The 22,439-nt window shown below is 46.0% G+C and overlaps 1 protein-coding gene across 4 annotated transcripts in view; it reads left to right on the forward strand.

Moving 5' to 3' along the window:
• Positions 1-22,439, forward strand: part of LOC135913065 (uncharacterized) — a 107,291-nt gene that overhangs the window by 42,034 nt on the left and 42,818 nt on the right. For all 4 annotated transcript variants that reach the window (XM_065445737.1, XM_065445743.1, XM_065445750.2 and 1 more), the window contains 2 exons: positions 905-1,033; positions 15,610-15,642. In XM_065445737.1, the coding sequence (XP_065301809.1) occupies positions 905-1,033; positions 15,610-15,642 (162 nt within the window). The remainder of the gene's footprint in view (positions 1-904; positions 1,034-15,609; positions 15,643-22,439) is intronic.

Consider the following 22,439-nt stretch of genomic DNA (forward strand, 5'->3'; position numbering starts at 1 on the left):
AGAGCATCGAACGGGTACTTCAGCTGAGGCGCGACGTCTGCCCACCGATAGCCAAGCAGTGGCATAGCCAGTAATTTTTGGGCGGGAGGGCGGCCGGGCAGGCTGCATACTTTACATAAATTCAGGAGCGGGGAGGCTCGTGCCCGCTCGGCCCTCTCCCCCACCCTGGCTACGCCGCGTAGCCATGCGGCGCCTTCCTCCCGCTGTTCATGCGGCCGTCTCAACTTCCATAACAACGCGCTTGCCGCTCCAACAATGTACTATATGTAAATTTCATCGGGGCACATTGACTGCAGCAGCGAGGGACGGCGACGCGCACGGTGTATTTGTGGGAGAGGACCACCAGACTAGAGAGGAGAAGGGAGCGCTGCTTGTGGCAGCAATACAAGCTATCCTTCTTACCCAAATAGTCTTCTGCTGTTTATTCGTTCATTCATCCATTCATTCATTTAGTGGCCTCAATGCCACATGAAGTCTTACAGAGAAGAGGCCGCGGTTTCTACAAACAATGGATCAGAATTGCTTTCAATGGAGACGGGGAAGGCAGTTCCAACTGGACGCTAGCTGTCTTTGGCAAGAAGGAGTCTGAATAGTGGCTTGTACGGCAGCTTGGGACCTCGAGCCCGAATTTGGGGTCGACGCGAGACGATGTAGTGAGGCGCTACGAACTGTGCTTACTCGAGGTCCTAATTGGTGTGTTTTATCTTGTGCAAAATGACAAGTCGTGCTATCTTTCGTAATCCTGGGAGAGGTGGAACGTCAAGCAATTCTTTTGCTCTCACACTTGCTTCCACCTTTTTTCTGGTTCTTCATTCCTCTCCTGCAACTGGCGACAACATGCGTACGTGCTCGATGACGCGGCATTCAAAAACCGTGTAATAGCTATCTCTTTTTCGAAACGCAGGACCAAACACGACGACGACACCCGTGACGACAGTCGAGATAACGCAGGCGCCACCACCCACCCCGCCCCCTGTACCTCCTACGACCACCCCTACCACTACCACCACCACCACCACCACCACTACCACATGTGAGTGCTCACTGAACGCATTGCGCCATGAGGGTGTAAGCACGAGGCATGCCTATTTTACTCGGTGTGGGAAATTCCCATCGTCGCGAAGAACAGAAGGGAACTTTGGCGAGTCGCTGTTCGACGCAGTTACTACATAGTGTTGTGGCCCCGGCTGGTGATTATTTGGTTTAGCCTGTTTATGTATAGTTTTAAATCAATGCTTTCTTTGCCTGTTGCGTAAAATTCGTTTCTGAGCGAGTTGCTTGAAGTCTAAGGGATACAAATAGCGCGACAAGGAAATAAACATTTCAGAAGGGGGAGAAAAGAATCCTCCTGCTCATTTGTACTGCCTCCTCCTTAAGGTTTTTGTTTCCTTGTCGTGCTATAGTGTATCCATCTCTTTGCATCTTGCCCGCATTTGTTCTAGGCTAGCTGCCTCCCTCTCTCTTACGCGATTGACCAGTACCGGACACAGTGCGACGAAATACAGTATACAGGGTGTTTCACGTAACTTGACCTAAGGATCTTAAAAAGTGGTTAGCCGCAGCTTAATGAAACCAACAACTTAGAACTTGCTGTCCCGTGACAACAAATTTTGTAGTCACTTTAGGTCCAAGTGCATTTTGTTGCGTTGTAGAGGCGTTTCAGGAACAACCGATCCATCTTTGTTTTTGTCGCAACGTACTGCCTGGTGATATTTTTCGGCGAAAACTCACGAAATATGAAATAAAGCCACGTGACTGCGCTCGTGCGCTATCGTACTGCAGCGCTCTCAACAGCGCTTCGTGCGAAAGGACCGTGCAGGCGGACCGTGGCGAAGTGAGCGACCATGGCTCTAGGCATCGGCTTCGCAGTGCGCCAGGATCTTTGGCGATTGCACAGCAAAGGAAGCGCCGTCGTCCCTCATAAACTAAAGGCTCGACGCACGTTTGAGAGCGCTGCAATATGACAGCGCAAGAGCGCAGTCACGGGCGTTTCTTTCATATTTCGCCAGCTTTCTTTACACGCAGAAAAAAATCGCCACGCAACATCTACGTTGCCACAAAAAATTGGATTCCCTCTACAACGCAACGAAACGCACTTGGCTCTAAAGTGAATATTAACAATGTTGCACAACTCACCTTAGTTAACTAATTAAGCGGACTATGCAAAATACTCCAAGGAGCACCGCATGACGACACACGATATGCCGTTGGTTTCATGCAGCTCCGGCTAACCCCCTTTTTTTAAAAACTTGGTTCAAGTTACGTGAAACAGCCTGCATATTGCAAAACGAGGAGGTCCAGGATGGCAGGTGACGCACATAGGCATGGTTGTGATCTTTAACACAAGCACGCAATCGTCGTCATTCGATCGCGTTTTAAGGCGAAAACATTACATGCCCCATTACGCTAAAATGCGACGTTGTCATCCGCTGCTTGGGTAACCGGAAGATGGTACCAAAAATGGCCGATGGCGCGACGAGTAAAAACACGTCAGAAGTGCTCGGATTGACGTCAAACTTCCAGGAGGTTTCTGTAATCGAAGTCAGTTACTCGAATAGAAAAAAAAAGAAAGACATTTGATACATTTCAGTGCGGGTGGTATTCGAGCCCGGGCCTCCAGCGCGGGAGACGAGCACGTTTCCCCGACGCTACGGTGGCGCCACGGTCGCGGTTGACTAAAGTTGTGCCTAACGCGTGGGTCATTGCACACGTCATGTCACTGCCTCTGTCACTGGCTATCACGTGTCATTTGTTCTTCGGGTTTCATCCATGCTGTGTCTACTGCGCTGCACTCGCGACACCAAATCATGAGCGTAAAAAATGAGGTTAAACGACGTTACGTCGCTGCCTCCCGCGCGTCACTTGCCCTTGGTGTTTTATGGGTGCTTTGTCCACTCGGATGCACTGCGGAGCGTCTGTCTCAGCGGCACCTGTAAAACGTGGTCGCTCACGGAAGCGCGCCGCAGAAGACGAAGCAATTGGAACGCAAAAAGGAATGCCGTACAAGTTTACAACGTATGGGTATCAGGAACCCGTATGGGTTTCCTTTGTAGCATTTGCCACGAACGGGTGGATGTCTAATTTTCCCTTTATTAAGTTTACAACGTGCACGACGACATGCGGATGAATACTGAAGCGGCACTATTTCGCCACAGCTACCGCAATGCTTTCGCATTCCCACACGCAAGCATTCCTAAGTGTCTCTGCCAAACTCTGTTCTATTATCATTCCTCCAGCAACGTTGTCATGCCATCGCCAACGCTCCGCCGTCTTTACTTTGTCGAAGTCACTGCTTTGTTATCTTGTCATCGCGGTGGCGTCATCATGTTGTCATAATAACGACATCGTAACCGTGCAGTCGCCGTCATTTCATGATGCGTCGTCATACCAATCGAACCTTCGTTGTCCTATACCGGAGTCACCCCGCCATCGTAATCATCCTGGCGTCAATCTTTCACCAAGCTGCCATCATTTCGTTGTAGCCATGCCATTCTCATAATTGCGACATCGTGCATTTGTCGACATATTTCTTCATTTGAAAGCGAATAGCATTCTTTGACTTTTTCGGCCATTTTCGTTGTGTCGCAAGTCGGGTGATCAGACGGTGTTCTCGCGTAGGAGGGGGAAGGTGAGGAATCGCACTATGGATAAAGGCGTGTGCTCTTGGGCAACCGAGTGAGGGCCGTCGTGCGTGAGCTCTCCTACCTCATTGTATTCATTACATATTGGGGGAGAGTTACCATGGTACCCCATTGGGTAAGGGGTGCGGGAAAGAGGGGGGAATCAGCACGGCCGCTCGTTAGCTCGCTCGTTCGTTTGTCGCGGAGAGTGCAGGGGCACATGCTCCAGGGCATGCGAGTGGCGTGAAGGAACCCAATGAAACAGGAAAGCAGGTTGTCGCTCGCTCATTTATCGCACATCTCGCACGCCGCCTGGCGGTCGTCAGCCCAACGTGAACGGCGCAATGGACGAGATTCAATAGCGGATTCTGTCCCACGAAAACTAAACCGCAGGTGCATGCAAACGTTCCGGCCAACGCTGACCGCGTTGACGCCGACACACCAAGGAGAGCAAGAACAGGACTCGTTCGCTCTTCACCGCTGCCACGAAGAAACTACCGGAAGGGAAATGAAGTCGCCGAGAGAGAGAGAGAGAGAGTTGCGTGTGCTTTCGGGCAATGGAGTTGCGGGGATGGGGGACACGGAAAAAGGGGTGAGGGGGGGGGGAGCAGCTATCACTCGCTCGTTCACTCGTTCGTTCGTTGCTTTGTTCATTCGTTCAAGCCATTCGCTTATGTTTAGAATCTTCGTCGATGATTTCTGCATAACTTCCTCCTTCTTTAGCTTTAATATAGCGCCTGTACCTTCGCCTAAAGTCCCTTGATAATTTGAAAGTACCGCCACTCTTTGAACTCTGCCGCCGCTGCGCGACCTCCTTGCCTCCTCCTCGCCCCTTGCGTGTCCCCCCCGCGGCAACCAGTTTTGCCCCCGTTTTTCTGCACGACGATTGGTCTCCCTGCCGTTGCCCTTGGAAACACGCAGATCTTGAGTTTTGCTTGTGTTTTTCTTTTTCGTTCGCGCCATTTTCCTCCTGGCCACGGCTGGCTCGGTGCTTTAGCTCGGCGTAGCGAACGTTGTGCGCAATGTTTCTGGTCTATGTGCTAGCGCTATGCCGGGCTGTTGCGCATATAACTGCAGCAAGAAGCCTGAAGATGGTTATGCCGTTTTTATGATACCCCAACGAAAGCGTAACGGCTTGCGTAGGAAGCAGTGGCTGCATGACATTGGCCGAAGCAACTTTGTTCTGACAAAGAACAGCGTTGTTTTCGAGCTGAGGAGTCTTTCTTATAGCTCGTAGCAAAGCATCCCGTAATGCTGCATTTTTTTATCATTCTTCCGGCCTGCTCACCAGCGTTTTTGTTGCGGTTGTCCTCAGTATGCTTAATATTCTGGGGTATCTCCATCACTTCGCACGTCGCAAACTGTTGTTATTCAGTCGGAAGCGCAGAATTATTGATTCTGCTTTGCGCCCTGAAAAAATTAGTGGCAAGTATCCCCGTAGTATTGTAGGTGCTGAGGGTTCACTAGTCAAAATTCAGCTTTTTTTTAGTTTTAAGGCGAAAGCCTTTAGATCTTTATGTTTAAAGGTCGCGTTCTAAACTGGAAGTATCACGTGGCCCAAGGAAGGCCAGAGGGGACCCAAAGCATGTCCACCCCTGTATGAGAGAATGATTACCCAAGTTAATTAATGAATCATTAGTGGTTGACATAAGGTGGATTAGGGAGGATTAAGATTGATTAGAGTATATTAAAGAAGATTAAAGTGGATTAGAGTGCATTGCGAAGGATTAAGATGCATGAATAAAGATTTGGGTGCGTGGAGGAGAATTAAGGCGGATTACGATGGATTAAGGTGAAGTGTTGATGAAAGGGTATTAAGACCGATTGGGGTGGATTAGGGCGCATGAACAACAATCCAATCACTAATCAATCATTACTTTGGTAATCATTAATCATCTCTTATACGCGGCTGCACATGCTTTGGTTCGCTTCCCGCCTTCCTTCGGTCACGTGATATTTTCTGTAGCTCACAACAGGACCTTGAAACAGAGGTCTAAGGCTTTCGCTTAATAAGCCACAGACAAAGGGATGTGTCACAAGCAATACTAGACCAGACGCACGAAGTAAAGCATCTGATCATGTGGCAGAAAAATTGTCTGGAGTATAGAACTCGCCTCAAAGCTCCATTTAAATTAGTATACCCCATTCATACGGCGTTAAGAAAAAACCAACCTCCTCATAAACGTTGCCTCCAGCATTATCGATGCTGTTATTAGCATTTCTCAAAATTTTCAACCCCACTGGGGCGCGCAACTGGCCCAATATAACACGCCTCTATAGAATCCTGCGGCCCGTCCGCAGGAGCCCAGGAGGAATAGCGTGCCGTGCGCAGCCGGCGGGCGAGGAGAATCGAGGAGGAAAGCGCCGTGAGGAGGAGAGTGTCGCTACTTTCAAATTATCAAGGGGCTTTACCTTCGCCAATCCCCATTGTTGGTATGTGTAATATGACAGTATACGACATCATAAACACGTGCTGATCATCTAAAATAGGTAGCTGGTTGTTTGCACGGTGACTAAAAAAATCTGGGGTTTGGCGTGCTCGAACTACGGTTTCCTTATGAGGCACGCCGTAGTGAAGAACTCCGCATTAGTTTTGACAACCTGGTGTCCTTCAACGTGCACCCAAATTCACGAGGTGAACCCAAATTCCATCTCGAGGCGCGCTCGTGGCGTGGCGTCGCAGCCAATGATAATTTGTTGCAGAGGTGGATCATGTACTTTGGCGCGCAAAATATTCGCGAGCGAGTTGAGTGCGCAAGCACACGTTTAATAAAATTTCCTCTTGTCTAGCTGTTGTAAACTTCGCAATCTTGGTATAACCTCCATCAGCCGTTTGATTGCGATAGCAACTATGTGGCCATTCCAGGTGCATTTCTGTCGTCGGCGTCGCCGTGAGGTTCCGTATAAAGTCCAAGTGCAACGAAACCACGACCAACACACATAAGAGACAGTGCCTCAGTATAATACTACATACAGAAACCAAGAAACATGGCGAGCAAGAAGTTGGAAAGAAACTGGTCAATAAGTAGCTGCCGCGGGTTCCTACCGACACATACGGGGACTACGAAGGGGAAGCCGACCCGACATGATATCAGACAGTCAAGTGCTGCATACAAGCCCTTCAATATGAGGGGCATCGCGTGGCGATACAAAGTGATGCATACGCGATATATCGCGTAAAGTACACACGGTGCAAGATTTCGCAGTGACTGTCGATTAAACGAATGACCACGTTAACGTTCTATATTTAGAGACCCGACTAGTACTAGCAGCGTTAATCAATTCGTGCTGGCTCAAATAAAAGAAAAGAAGGAAATCTGGGATTGCCCCCTTAAGAACCGCAATCAGATTTTGATGTACGCCGTTGCAGGAGAAATTCGAATAATTTTGAGCACCGTGGCCCTTTTTACGAGCACCTAACGCCGGTACACGAGCGTTTAAATGCGAAAGCATTATGTGTCCCATTACGAGAAAATCCGGCGTTGTAGTCGGGGGCGTGACAGAATGATGGTCGCAGAAATGGCCCACGGCAAAGAGTGAAAAACGCGTCAAAGATATTCAGATTCGCGTACAATTCCTCAGCGAGGTTCGTGTAATAGAGAATAAGGCAATACCTTTGCAAAAGGATATTTGGAAAATTCAGGTCTGGGTGATGCCGGGCCTCTGGTGTGCGAGGCGAGCCCACTTTCCCGACGCCACGCTGGCTCCACGCTCCTGCCTGGCTGAATGTAGGCCCGGTGCGTCCGTCGTGGGACACGTGACTGCGCAGACAGTGGGTGGGAGGGGGCCACGTCATGAGTGTATAAAAATTACGGGGCCTCTTAAGATCTCTCCTAAGAGGTGAACGGCGAAAGCCTACTCTTCCTCCTCTTGTCATTCGCCTTATTAGTGATTATTTTTAGGCATCTGTGATCAATACTGGTCGTTACAATTCGTCGTTAGACATATTGGTCATTAGTAGTCATTACTAGTCATTTCAAGCCGTTCCAGTCATTATTAGTCATTACTGCTGGCCTAATAATCTTTAGTCATTTGTAATCAATTGTGGCTATTACGAGCCAGCATTAGACATATATTGTTAATTTCTTAGTCATTACAAGTAATTAGTAGTCATTTTATTCATTACTACTCATTACTAGACATTTCCAGTCATTTCCAATCAATTGTGGTGATTACAAGCCGTCGTTAGACATACTAGTCGTTTCGGAGTCATTAGTCGTGACTACAAGTCATTAGTAGTCATCATTACTCATTACTAGTCATTATTAAAGCTACACCAAATGCAAATACCAAGTCGACGTGGACTGTTTAAATACCATTCCAGAAACCTCGCAACGCTTATCTCGTGCGAAGAAAAGACCTAGTTTGAGAAAAACTCCGCATGCCTTTTTTGAAATTCAAATCTTGCGCCACCCAACCGGGGGAGTGGTGACGTTGCATACGCCATCACCTACCTTTGTTCGTCGATGAGTCAAACGTCGGGCGACAGACGGCGGTACCGGGCCAAGACTGAGCGGTGGCTTCGCAGCTGCAGCTCCTTTTTGGTCAAGCGGCGTAGGCCGTTCGGGCATTCCGCGACATCCTGTAGACGTTGAATTCCCTGGTACTCGCAAGCCAGTAAAAGCAGCGCAGCACTACGCGGTAACGAAACAACTGAAATGTGAAAGAGGGGACAGTGCAGAGTCGAACGAAACCTTTACACCGCCGGCGTCGTTTTCAAGGGTAATGCGACTGAGTTCTTTGTTGTAAACATGAAAGAGAACTGGAGAACGTTTGTCTTGTAATGCAATTCAATTCTGTTTTTATAACGAGTGTTTTAGTACTAGTGACAGAATTTACCTGAGGAGTCCTTTCGTCATCGGGCAAGTACTTGAATATCCCGGGGCAGTCTCTAATGATGTCCTGCATTTACCTCAATTTGTCGATTACTAAGGCTCTGTTCGCGATAATATTGACGCCTTAGATATTCTCGAGCACCAATCTATCACTTTAGGTTTGACTTAATATTTGCCTTTAGTGTCCCTTTAACCTCTACCAATCTCTATTATAACGTTATCATTCACTAACTAACAGTATGAATCATTTTTAATTCTTTAATCTCTCTTCATATGGTGGCATGACGCTTCGGCGGACACTCCGGCGGTCAGGTCTGCTGACGCAAACTTCACCGTGAGCCTAGAAAGGATTTCGCTTTAATAAAAAAGCATTAATGTCCACTTCAAGGCAGCTGAGCCGTCCTTCGAGTTATGAAATCCACGCGGGCAAGCGACCGCGCTGAGACGCTCGGCGCGTTTTCATTTGGCCTTACCGAGGCGCAGTTATAAACGAAGGTGACAGTTTGCGCTGACAAGGCACGCGCAGAAAAAAAAAATACATTTCACTAGAGGGGTTATAACGCTGCATTCCCTCACGTGACCAGGGTTAAAGGGCAACTCCGGCGATTGTTTTATGTCAACGACCGTCAATAAAATTCAATGGGTACGTTCCTGTGCACATTCCCGTCATGTACTCAAAAAAGCAGGTTTGAGAGTTGCACAGATTTTTTTACAAATTAATTTACTAAATTGCCTCGAACACCCACCTTACCTGTTCCTCAGTTACAGGCAACATTGTTTATGACGTCAGTGGAGTCCCACTCAGAGCATGCCGGGTTCATGCAAATGACAGCGACGAGAGCGTAGAGTCGACGATCATGAGTTAGTGAGAAGTTGGTGTCAGGAGAATTTGCCTTCCCTGCCTACGGGCAAGTGATGGGAGGTGGCAAGTGGTGTTGCGTTGTTGGCTGCACGAACTTCAGCCCTCGCCATCCGCACGCACAGTTTGAGCTGATGCCGATCGTTTTCAGCTGAGGTTAAGCATATATGTCAGAGTCGCGTAGTTCACGCGTCTGCTGCTGGCGGACCTGAGTTGCTGGCCTGAAGCTACTTAAGTCATCAGGATGAAGAAAACTTCTGTGGTTCAGTTTTGCCCATACGGATATGAAATAAACCGTTGCTCATTTTGTACAGTTCCTACACAAAAAGCCAGAACCGAAGACACGGAGCAGTATCAACATCACTACGTTGCCGTTTCCGACGGAAAGCTGCCCGCCGCACTTACCGGCACTTCCCTAAATTAAATGCGACTGCGAAGATGGGTGTATTTTTACGTGTTGTCGTGCGGACTCATTGTTTAACTTCCGAGGTGCACTGCTTGCCTCGTATCCCAAATGGGCAGTGAGCGTAGGCCCCTTCGATACAGCAGCGCAAACAGCCGCCTCGTTCAGCTGCCAACGGTATCTGTACTGGCACCGGCGTCTCCGCGAGAAAACTACGCGTTCTCTAAATGAACAATCACGCGCGCAAAGCCCTCACCAATGTCCACTTTACGGAACATATTCTGTGCATGAAGAGAATACAAAGAATGATAAGTAGGCAGCCTAACGCTGCCGTACTACAGTCTCCCGATAGCTGTTTTCTAAGGTGCGTGGTCATTCATATTAGCGCAATTCAGACTGATGCAACGGTGCTTACATGCACAAAATCTGCGTGTTTTCATATGTTATGACATTATTTGATGTCAACGATGAGCGGCTAGTATTATATCTCAAGCGAACGACGAGTGGTCGCTGCACCTTTCGATCGATGCAAACAAATGCACCGTTCAGTGCTTTGGACAGTCAGCGGCGTTCTTGCGAGATACAAATGCGGAAAATTGTGCTCCACATCTCACAGCGAGCGTGCGAAGCGTTTGCCTGAGAAGGAGTAAAACACCTAAAACAGCAAGCAGCACGTGTAAAATCAGTGGTTTGGGCTACCCTTGGTCTTCAAGTTGCAGCACGATATGTAGCACAGGGGCGCTGGCTCTCGAGATGGCGGGTCGAAGGCGAAAGGCGATTCGTGGCTATCGAATTCGTCAGAATCATATCTTTCAATATCTGACAGATCCTAGGAGCTGGTGCAGCTCACAATGTCACCCGAAGATCCGGCGCGGTCACGATGCCATAGAGTTACTATACTGACTCTAGAGGACAAGCTACCCATAGGGCCCATGCATTGAAATCGGGAACCGCAAGAGCGCCGCCATGTTGCTACGCGCCGATGTTGCCAGCTCCTGAGACGCTTGCTAGACTTGGTGACAGTAGTCAGTTTTAAGCCAGCAACAGTAGCAGCGTAGCAGCATGGCGTCTCGCTTGTAGTGTCGTGATGTGTGCGTGCAGCCGCGTGTTTGGGCTTTATAAGTTGGTTCTTTATTCTATGTTGCGGGATGGTGTGGGTGTGGTCCATGTTGGCCGTACAGGTGGCAGTTATGCAACCGAGGGATGATCCTGTTGGAGTTTCTGGCGGTATGCGGTTTTCAGCGGTAACGCCTGTTGCAGGAGTGTCACTCGACGAGGTTACGAGCTCGAAGCTGTCGTCAGATTCCTCGTTGGCGTTCCGTAATTCTCTTCGCACGGGCGCGGTATGTTGCAAAAGCCGCTTTCGCGACCTATCGTCGCAACGATAGATCGTTTTTTTTATTATTATAAGTACTGATCCAGCTGTAGGGCACATGTAACCGACAAACGGAAGTCTCAGGAGAGCTCCTGAGATTATAATAAAGCAGGCGGCGCAGGAACTCCAGGGCACCCAAGGGACAGTGGGGGTATCAAAGCTCCAAGCAGAACGGTACGTAGGTTGGGGCCGCCGAGGCAGGTGTGTGCCAGGGAGTGTTCGCATGGACAGCTGCCCTGGCACGCGCAGCAGTGCCTCGCAAGGTCGAGATACTTAAAAGGCACCTGCGCCCATGATCTTTCTTTTGCCTCGGGGCAGTGAGCACGATTAACGAGTATAATATGGAGGGCATCCGGTGCAGTCGCGAATGCGTCATGACAAATGTAGCTCGCGTCGCCTGGCGTGTGTAGTAATATCTGAGTTGGTTGTATGAACTTTATGCGTAATACGCTTTGTTACGGTACCTTAAAGGAATGGGTCTAGAGAATGGTGTTGGTACATTTTTTCGTACCGCCCTAATGCTATACCCTCCACTACAAACACACACACATACCCCCTTTTTATGTATACATACAGTTACTTGCCATGACGGATCATAGTCTCCTTTATTTTTGCAAAATAGAGGAGGCTACGGACCGATTGACCAGTTCAAGTTGTCAACTTGTCAGTAACTCTCATAGGAATCACTGTAATAAACACAATTCCACGATCGGATTGTTTACTTTCATTTTTTGTTGTAACACTGAGGACTACATAGAATTTTATTTTGTATATGTGAGAGAAGTATGTGGATATCACGAGCTTAAGCCAATGTGCAGCTGCTACAACACGAACTGCATTGAGGGCCACACAACACATACGTAATTAAAGGTGCAAAATATAGGGGGAAGCTTCAAAATACGCTTTGTAGCACTCCTAAGTATAACATATATTGTATGTGTACAATAAACGTTCAAAAATACAATGCATCAATGTCCCATTTGCCTTCGAGTTTATTATCAAGTTCAAATTTACTGAGGTTTATTATGAGCATATGTACAACAGGAATGTACTGACACACCCGCAGTCAAAGTGGCTGTTCGAGGTGTGCTGGCTGCCTCAGTGCAAGAAAAAGAAATTGGGTGAATGTCGACACCAGTGCCACTGCTTCTTGCCTCTGACCTGCACATGCCTCCGCGGCATCTTGCAAGTGTGCTGGCGTGGCGAGGCGTAGGAGTCATCCGAGAGAAAGAGTATCGTTTACATGGAGAAGTGTCTGTTCACATTGCCTGTCGCTTTCCCTCAAGTGTTTCCTTGGCGACTAGGGTTACACACCCGCAGTCAAGGTGGCTGTTCGAGGGGTTCTGGCTGCCTAAACTAAAGAAAAAGAAAGCAATTAGATTAATGTCGATACCAGTGCTATTGCTTCTTGCCTCTTACCTGCATTTGCCCCCATGGCCTCTTGGCTTGCGGAGTCTGTATGAGGGAGCTGCTGTGGCTAGGCGTAGGCATAGTCTAAGCAAAAAGAAAAGGCCATTCAAATGGGGAATTATGGAAATAAATGCAGTTATGTCTGCTTCTTGCACTCTTCTTGCCTAAATGTTTTCTAACATAGTGTCCAGAACACACCAGCACTTTGACTGCTTCTGCTTTTTACCTGCAGGTGTTGTTGCGAGATCCTTAGTATGGCTGCATGCAGCATTGTAACACTTGGTGGAGGCATTTGAAGTGGTAGCCAAAAACATTAAGAATCATCCTTGTCTGCTCGAATGCTTTCAATTTCTAAATGCAGTGGTAACTATCACTATTAGTGCAAGGTCCCCCACATCTGTGCGGCAAGTGCCATAGCTCGAAACTGAATTTTTCCTTTAGTGTTTCACAAGGCGTCTGATATGTCCACATTAGATGTGATGTGTTTGTGTTTATTTATCCCAGTGTGGAGAGAGCATCATTAAATTGCTTTTTTTTACTTTTGCCTCTCTTGTTTTTTGGTTTATTTCTGAAATCATCCAGCAGCAGTCTCATGATGCTAAAGTGACTTATGTAATGGCAATCAGCTTTTGTTTTGCAGTAAAACAACGCATTTCCCGACCCATTGTTTGACATCCCCTCACTCGCATAATTTTGCAGAGTATTCTACCTATATTGCCTTGCTTGACCTCCACTAAAGAGTCTTGCATTTTCAAATACGACTCTTTCCTTAAAATCATTCGACACTTCTAGTAATTTCCGTACCTTGGGCTTCTGATACTCTGCATTCACCATTTTTGCTTGTTTCTGACTAGAAATGTCGTCTTTAATTTCGAGCTTAAATTTTACCTTTGGAACACACGGAAGGGGTTGCCATTGCATATCTGCATAAAAGGGAAACACGTTTCATTAAACATTTGCAAAATCCAATTGAAGATTGATGAATGCAGCTTGTAGTGTGATATGACTGAATGAGCCATAAAAGTAACTCATCTCACTTGGTAAATTAAAGCACATATTAGTGTGATGTACAAGATACGTTACACTAACGGGGTGGGTTCTCTTGTTTATACAGCAACTTAATCGGTGCGCGAGAAAAAAATTATTTTGTATACCCCTTGTACACACTCATTCAAGGAAAATGAGCTGGAGCTGTACGCATGATGTACTTATTTTACCTGCGGGTATGGTAAACAAAAATGTGTCCCAGCTGCTTAGTGGTATTAAGGATTATGTCAGTATTGCACCTGTGCCTGTTGTCTAAAATAATTGAATTTTAAAAATGCTCGCAAGGATCTGTTGTGCATATCTACAGTTTATGGATACATGTAAAAGACTAAGCATCAAGTGCAAGTGAACGGTCCCACAGGCGCGGAGTCGATCATGCAAATAGATTCGCTGCACAAATTTATGACCAGAAAAGATATTCCACATGAAAGGGCATGCAAGGAAGTGTTGAAAATATTGCACAGTTAATAAAACGCCTGCGCTATTAATATGAGGGTTGATGCACTGGTTATGCAAAACGGAGGTGAGGCGTGCAGACAGGACACAGGCGTAGAGCATTTACAAGCAAACAACACGAGCGCCGCCCACTTCTCTACTCTTGTGCCCTGTCTGCACGCCTCACCTCTGTTTTGCATAATGGATGCTTACCAACTAGCTCAGCTTTCTGTCGTTCTAAGTCTCGATGCACTCGATTTCGTCCGCATTAGACACTCGCCTCTTGAAAACTTCGTGGCACAGAGATACTCGGCATCAGTCTGTTTTTCTGCTGTGGCCTTTGTAGAGGCATGATTGTTCAAAGTGAAACAATTAAACAGATTTTTTTAGTTGCTTGTGGCTTCGCCAGTACAATTCCGGTGCGCTGGTCCGCCTGTCCAGCAATTTCCTACTGAAGGGAAACCTTCAGTAGGAAAAATGCTCTACTGTGACGCTTCTCAAACGATTGTGATGCACCACAAGAGCTGCCTACTCGCGTGATATTCTCAACAAGGAGATACATTCGTTTACTTACATGTGAAGGTATATGCCAGAGCACTTCGGGGCTTCGGTGCGAAGGCACGAGTTTGCCATAGCCTCCGATGTCGACGCGCAATCGCATGTCAAACCTAAACTGTACGAAACCACTACGCATCCAAAAAACAGATTCGAAACCGAAATTCGCGCCATCCTTTATTGCATGAATGCGTACATCGTGATTTACATAAGTCACAGACTTAGCGATCGCTTTCTCTAAACTTAATATTAACGTACCACCTTCATAAAGCCATCAGGTAAGCGTTTTTAGATGACAAAGCATAAGGTGACCTGTACTTGTTTTCAGCTCTTTAAATAGTAATTGCGCTGGCCACATTGACCAGCAGCAACAGGGCGGTGCCCTAGAGGTTCCCAAGTTTCCGGCCCAGCCTTTCCTCTATAGTTGTTCTAACTCTATGCACGATGCAGCCAAGCGTCTGCCCTTGGCTGCCAGCGGGCGAGACCAGCATGCCTTGCGCGCCTTTCTCGGTGGAGACACTCGTGACGTCACAAGAAGAGGTTCACTCGGTTGCTTAGTGAGGTTTAGGTTTCATTTTTGACCTTTTTCGCTTATTTAAGGGTATTTTCCAATTTGCGAAATATTTCTACTATTAGACGCACGACAGGGGGTCTCGTGAACCTAAATATTCTACCACCTTGACATGGTCAAAAATCGCCGGTGTTCCACTGTGCGTTTCTGCTGCTTTGTTTTTGCACTCTTCCTCAATGGGAATGCAGCTTCCGCAGACGGAATCGAAAGCGCCACCCCGTGCTCCGCAGCGCAACGCCATGTATCCACTAAGCTGCAGCGGCAGCGTGAAGTTTCTGACAAAGCAATCGGCACTGATTTATTTCTGTGAGGTTCTGCGGACATTTTTCCTGACAAAGCATGGAAGTTCTGTAGTTAGTTGTCCCTATCCTTCCATCTGCAGTCATATTGTGAACAAAAAAATTCAACTTTCTGCATATTCTTACAATAACAATCTTTTTTGATGATTTAAGGAATCCTTTAGGAGCCCTAAACGAATTCTTTCTGTTATTGTTTTCAGATCGGCCTTCAAATCCCGCTTACGTGAAGAAAAGTAAGTCACCCGTTCTTTCTTTCTTGAGGCAATCAGATAGCAGCACCCTGACAAGTAGGCAAGAATAGTGCTCAAGCGTGGATGTGTAAAGCGCGTGCATACATATTTTCATATGGTTTCCGCGCTTGTGTGGCAAATAAAGAAACTTATCATCGGGCGCGCTACTTCTGCGTCACATCAAGGCGCCGACTACGGTGGGGGGCTCCGGGGCCCGAATTCCCTCCAGAGCTTCCCGGGGGGGGAGGGGGGGGGGGCCCAGTGATGCCGAAGCCTATCCCTCCACCACTCACACACACGCACTTGAAATGTCATTGCCAGTGTTTTGTGACACACATCATTTGAGGTTTCCTTTGACTTGCCTCGACCTTTCTTCCTAAAATTTTATTGGGGCTTCTAGCTTACCTCAGCATAGTTGGCGCGCACGTGCATGACTTTGAATTCATAATTTCGCTTTATTTCTGCAAACCCTGACAGTAGGAGGACAAGGACATTAGAAGCACCAGCGGCGGCTGCCTCATCCATATTTTCTCACTTCAACATTGTTTGAAATTTGCGCTGTAAACACCAAGCACATTCACAATATATTTAAATAGATGCACAGGACAAACTTTATTATAGTTTTGAAAGAGGAAGGGTAGCCAATTAAGAATTATTTCTAAAGGTATGGACAAGCTTATGCCTAAAGAATGAATATGTTGCTGTATGTTCACCTCGATTCAAATTGCTTAGCCTGCTTTTTTGACCCCCCCCCCCACTAAAAAAAATAACCTGCAGACTTCAGTAAGCCCTTGGGCCGAGTACATTATCAATGACGTGTGAAGTGCACGTGAATGATATGTGTTTCAGTATTGCATCGCCTTCTAGTAAGCAATTCTAACGGCTCATGAAATAAAAGATAAACATAACCTCTTTTAACAGGTTACGACATTTATTAGGGATAGAAACATCTTCACTTGCATGTGGAGGCCCTAAATATATACAGGGTGTCTTAATTAACAATGATACACCAAGATTTAGAACAAAACAGCAATTGCGCTACTCCAAGAAAACCTAATGCATATTTTTTTCCAGTACAGTGGAGTAGCCCCAGTAACTTTTTCGTTACCGAAAGTTATTTATGTAAATATAGTTAGTTATCTACCTCGACACGTACTATCCTAATTATCAAAGTGTCAGGCATTTGTAGGTACATCTAACTGCGGTATTTTCAGTGACGTACTAATTGCGTGCTCATTTTTTTCGACTGATATATAAACCCCGCGAAATATGAAAAATACCTCGTGACTGCGCTTCCACCTGCATCATAAAACAACTCCCTCGAACAGGCTCCCTCTGAATTAGCCAGAACGAAATAAAGGAAATAAAGAAAAAAAACATAGTGATCGAGCCTTATCTGCCGCGCTTGGGCCGAAGTAATACGTCACGTTTGGTACTAGTTGGCAAAAAGCTGTGTTAACTGTAGTCTTAGCCTAGATAAATTGCACGGATTGTTCTTTCTTTTTGCCACAAAGCCTGCCATCACAAAAGCGACACTGACTGGACAGCGTTACGTGGACGAAATGCTTGAAGGAGTGGTGGATGAGTTTCTCAGCGAAGTCCCGCTGTCACGTCTTCCACTTCTGCGGTATCGGCAAGATGGAGCACCAGCACACAGCAGCAGCCGAGCACAATACTGATTGGATAGGCCTTTTCATGTGCAATAGATTGGAAGGAACGGGCCTGTAAATTGGCCGGCCAGGTCACCTGACCTCTCTCCACTCTACTTCTTTCTATGGGGTTATATGAAAGATCGTGTTTGCATGGTCGAGATGGACGTCAGATTAGCTCAAGGCAAGGATAATGGATCTCTGCCGTAGAATTCCAGCGTCGGTCATCAAGAAAGCAACTGACGATGTGATAAAGTGGACTCAGTACTGCGTAGCTGCAGAAGCAGCAATTCCAGTACGTCCTATAGGCAGCAGCTGGTGTTCAACGGCGCTTACGAAGTCAGATAATAAGGGCACGCTGAAATGCGATGGTTTTCTTTTTCTGTTGCTTTTTTGTGCAGACGTCCCGATTGCCGATTCGGCTCATTAAGAAGTGGTACGTTTACTTTCTTGAACGCATTGGCTTTGCCTTTTCTTTAAACGTGGGTCGCTTGAAGGTCTGTTTATTCGCTTTTATTTTTTGCCACGAGCTTTTTTTTGCAGCAGCTATACACTCTGATGCAAAATAAAACCATCATTCTAATTTGGCTTTCATCCGAAGCAACTTTCTGGCGCGAGATGTAGCCATATAGCTGCGTGCGCACACTGTCGATACGGTGCGAGCAGAGCCGGGATTTTGAATAATGATATGCCTGTTTCATTGCTTTTCGCGTTTCGTGCGCGCCCAGAGCAGCGCTTCGGCCACGGTATCAAGGGCCTTTTCTTATCAATGTGATCAGTCGGCCTTGAGAGACGGATAATAAGTGTGACGTATAAATTAGAGGAAGAAATAGCTGCGAAGCCGCGAAACCTGCTGTTGGTGCTCCTTCCATACCATTATCAAGGTAATGAGCTGTCTCTTCGGGTTTGCGGCAGGCATATCAGTTGCTTTGAATCAGCTTATTTGAGGGCGCTGCTTTATGATGCGGGTGGGAGCGCAGTCGCGTGATATTTTTGATATTTCGTGGGGTTTCTTTACCAGCGGGAAAAAAATTAGTACGCCATTAGCGCCTTGCTGAAAACGCCACAGTTAGATGTCATTTGGGGGTGCACACAAACGCCTCATTGACACTTTGACAACTAGGACGGTACTTCTCGAGTAAATAATTATGATTAACTGAATAAATCTCAGTAACAAAAGAATTACTGACGGCTATTCCACTGTACCGGAAACCATACGCGCTAGGTTTTCTTCGAGTAACGCAATGGCTCCTTTTTAAATAGTTGGTGCATGATAGTTGAGACACCCTGTGTAATTCAATTAATAACCGAAATGAGGCCAAGCTGAATTGACTCGAAATCAGAATCAACAGCAGACATGCGCAGCAGCGCTCGGACTCAGTAAAAAAAGGGGGAACAAGAGAAAGAGAGAGTCTGTAGTTTTTCCGGAATGGCGAAGCAGAATTTGTGATAGCAAAGTATACGGCAACTACACGAAGAAAGATTACACCGCCGAGGGACGCCAGATTCTTGGTGGTGCGAGAGGACTCGGGCTGTGAAATTAAACGGTCTCCCACTATCAGTCTGGTAAATACTCAGAAGGCCGTCACTGCAGTGAGGAAATTATCGAGCTATGTATATATATATATATATAAACGACAAGAGAGGGGGTTAACTGAGGGTCCCGATTTTTATTAGTCCTATCATAAGATGCCAACAAACACTGACACCAAGGACAACATAGGGGAAAACTTGTGCTTAATAAACGAAATGAAGAAACGATAATTTAATGGACATTAAAGTGGATTAAAAAACAACTTGCCGCAGGTGGAAACCGAACCCACAACCTTCACAGTTGTTTATTCATCCACTTTAATTTCCATTAATTTATCGTTCAAGTACTTTCCCCTATGTTGTTCTCTGTGTCAGCGTTTGTTGGCTTCTTATGATATGACTATATCTATATATATATATATATATATATATATATATATATATATATATATATATATATATATATATATATATATATATATATAGCGCAGCTTCCCCTCAACCCCCCCCCCCGGAAGAATGCATACTTTGCGCCTATGCGTCCCATAGCATGAAGGCTTTTCCTTTTCCATGCGACGCATTACTTTGGCCAAGTATACCGTGTTTTCTCAGTAATACTAATCGGTACGTATCTCACAACTATGTATTGCTTTTGCGAAGTGGTCCTGAATACGTCTGTGTGAGATACCCAGCCAGGTGGGCTCTGGCAAGGAACAAGACGTCAGAGCCTGGAGATGGCTAAGTTGTCGAAATTGATGAACACCTATAAATAGACAAAATGAGAAAATATAAACTCACAAAATGAGACAGTATATGAATGCAGAAAGTACAGAGTAAATGAATGAAGGAAGCATAAGCCAGCAACACGGAAGCTAAGTGTATGCAGCACCAATGCAGGCGCGGCTACGTTAAACCGGACATTGTCCTCAGCACTTGCAGTCAGTTGCCCAAAATAGCTACGAATCTTCAATTGCGAGCTTTTGAAGAGGTATTTAGTAGCACAATGCCCGCAATGACCATGACTCTCCTGCTGGTAAAATATGCGATAAAAATATACGGATCAAAAAAAAAAGAAAAGATTACAGTCATGGTTGAAGTAATAAATTATAGCTTGATGTTTCGGAATCAACACAGGTACTACGTTCCTAATTCAGAGGACATCGTCGTAGTTACGTTATATGAGTAGCAGGTGACGCAATAGGAAAATAAACTTGGGGTGTTTTACTACCCACCCGATCAATAGGAGGAGAAAAAAAACGTTGTCCAGAATAGAAAACTATGCCTCCTGGTAACGGTAGACGAACTCTTTATTTTAACGGGTTCAGCGCAGTGGATCCAGATCAGAACGAGATTTCTGTTGCAATGTGTTGGGAGCTCCCGAAGTAGTTTCCCCTTCCCAACAAGGCTTGTAGTAATCACACACGAAAAATTGTTCAGTTCAACTTTCGAATTTTGTCGCGTCAACTGAAACTATGTTGAATATAAATGAAGTATATTAAAAAGTATACTTACGAAAAACGCAATACGATTACAAGGCACGCTGGAGTGGGTGACTCTGGCCACCGGCGCATCTTTACCGGCCACCCAATGCGCCGGCTTTTTCCGTTTCGAAATGCGGCCAGTGTGGACGGCACCTCATCCCGCGCCCTCGTAGCAGCGCAACGCCGTATATATATATATATATATATATATATATATATATATATATATATATATATATATATATATATATATATATATATAGGGTGTCTCAGCGAACACATTGAAAATATTGTAAAGGCTGCCTAGATATCTAAATTCTGGTTTATGAGACGGTCTACTCCAGGTTGGTGACACTACTTTCACCAAAAATTGAAATGCAAAATCGTATAATTTACAAGAACTCACTAATTTACTTTTTAGCTAACTATCTTATGACCCATATTGCAATTCACATGTTCTAGCAGTTCACTTCGCAGGGCGGGTCCACTTGGAACGAATTCTCAGGACGACACCAGTTTCGATATACAAATTCCTGGACTTTGCCGAGAGATGTATTGTCGTTCCAGTTACTTCTGTGCTGCAGTGCACGAAACGACCTTTTGTTAACAAATCTTCCTCCCCCTTACCTTTATAAATTGAATTCATTCTACTTTGTCGCCAACTGTCTGGAATTCTATATTTTGAAGTTTTTTCCACTGCTTTCACCAGAGCTTCCTTACTTTTTGGTCCTAGTTCATTTATCAGCCTAATGGGAACCTCGACTAGCCCTGTGGCTGTGCGCTTAGGAACTTTCTCTTCGGCTTTCTTCCATTTGAGCTTTGTCAGCAGCAGCTCCTTTTCCACGTGCTTCTCTTTCATGCTCTTTTTTTTTCGAATACAACCTCGTCTTTGCCTTGGAAAGATTGGGCTGTTATTTTTCGGATGTAATTTAGTGCCGCTTCCCCTTCCAACTTGTTTCCATCTTCGTCTAGGCTATGTTGTTGTATTATTGTTGACTTCCTGCCTAATAATTTCATGTGGTTCCAAAATATTCTAGATGCGACCTTCTTTTTCTCCCCACGTATTTCCGACATCCAGTGTTCACTTTCACCTTTTATTTTTGCCTGCGCCAGTATTTGAACCATAGACTTTTTCTCCCGGTATATTTTCCATTTACTGGCCACTTCATCCTGCAGCAACTGCGCCTTCTTTGCCTGCCTATGCTTTCGGGATGATTTGTGTCGTTCGGCGATCGCTCCTCGTATCTCCCTGTTCCACCAGCTTTGCGGTTTCTTCTTTTTTTTCCTTTCCAACGAACATGCTGCTTCTCTTTCCGCATTTCTGTCGTTATTACACTTAGAAGCAAATTAAGATAACTGATAGCCCCATCTCTATTCAGTTACAAGAACGTATCGTCGTAAATTGCTTACACGGCGACTTAAATTTAGATTGGGTCTTAGCGTTATTCCTTGAGGGACAGGGGCCGTTCGACGCATGTGCACAGATATCCAAGGCCCTCTCGGGTCTAACAGACTAAAAGCGTTGGTCGTAACAGTGGCTGCTACTGTAGGAAATGGGCGTGACATTATGTTTTGCTTCACAGTAGTTTCTTACCATCGCACGAATTGGTGAGAAGTGTTTTGTCACTGGACCAATACCGCACGGATGGCATGACTGTTCCGTGGTAGGCCGGACGTAACGTAAGCAAATAAAATGCTTCGCGTACTCGGACGCCCAAGGGATCATCCAGCAAAAGCATTTTGTACAGCAATGATGACATTTAAACAAACCATTAACACTATGCCACATAAATGCAGCGTGAATGATAAAATATACTGGGTTCAAGTACATGCCATTTGACGTCAAATAAATGAAAACGTCTTGCGTGGGCTTATTATGCCTATGTCAATTTCACTCGAGTAACGTAACGATTGACTGTCCGAGACATGTCACGTGAACAACGGTAGCAGCCGAACCGCTAATCCTTTCACGCTTTTGGCCTTTAAGATTCGCTGCGTCATTGCCGTTTTCCTCCCAGGCCGTCTATGCAACGTACGACCTAAACGACGGTTTCTCAAATCGTTTGCTTACGGAAGGATTTTCCTGTTAGATATGGGGCTCATGAGAAAAAAAAACAGCGTAGGAAATGCTCTGAGG

The sequence above is a fragment of the Dermacentor albipictus genome, chromosome 1, assembly GCF_038994185.2.
Source record: "Dermacentor albipictus isolate Rhodes 1998 colony chromosome 1, USDA_Dalb.pri_finalv2, whole genome shotgun sequence".
NCBI classification, from domain to species: domain Eukaryota; kingdom Metazoa; phylum Arthropoda; class Arachnida; order Ixodida; family Ixodidae; genus Dermacentor; species Dermacentor albipictus.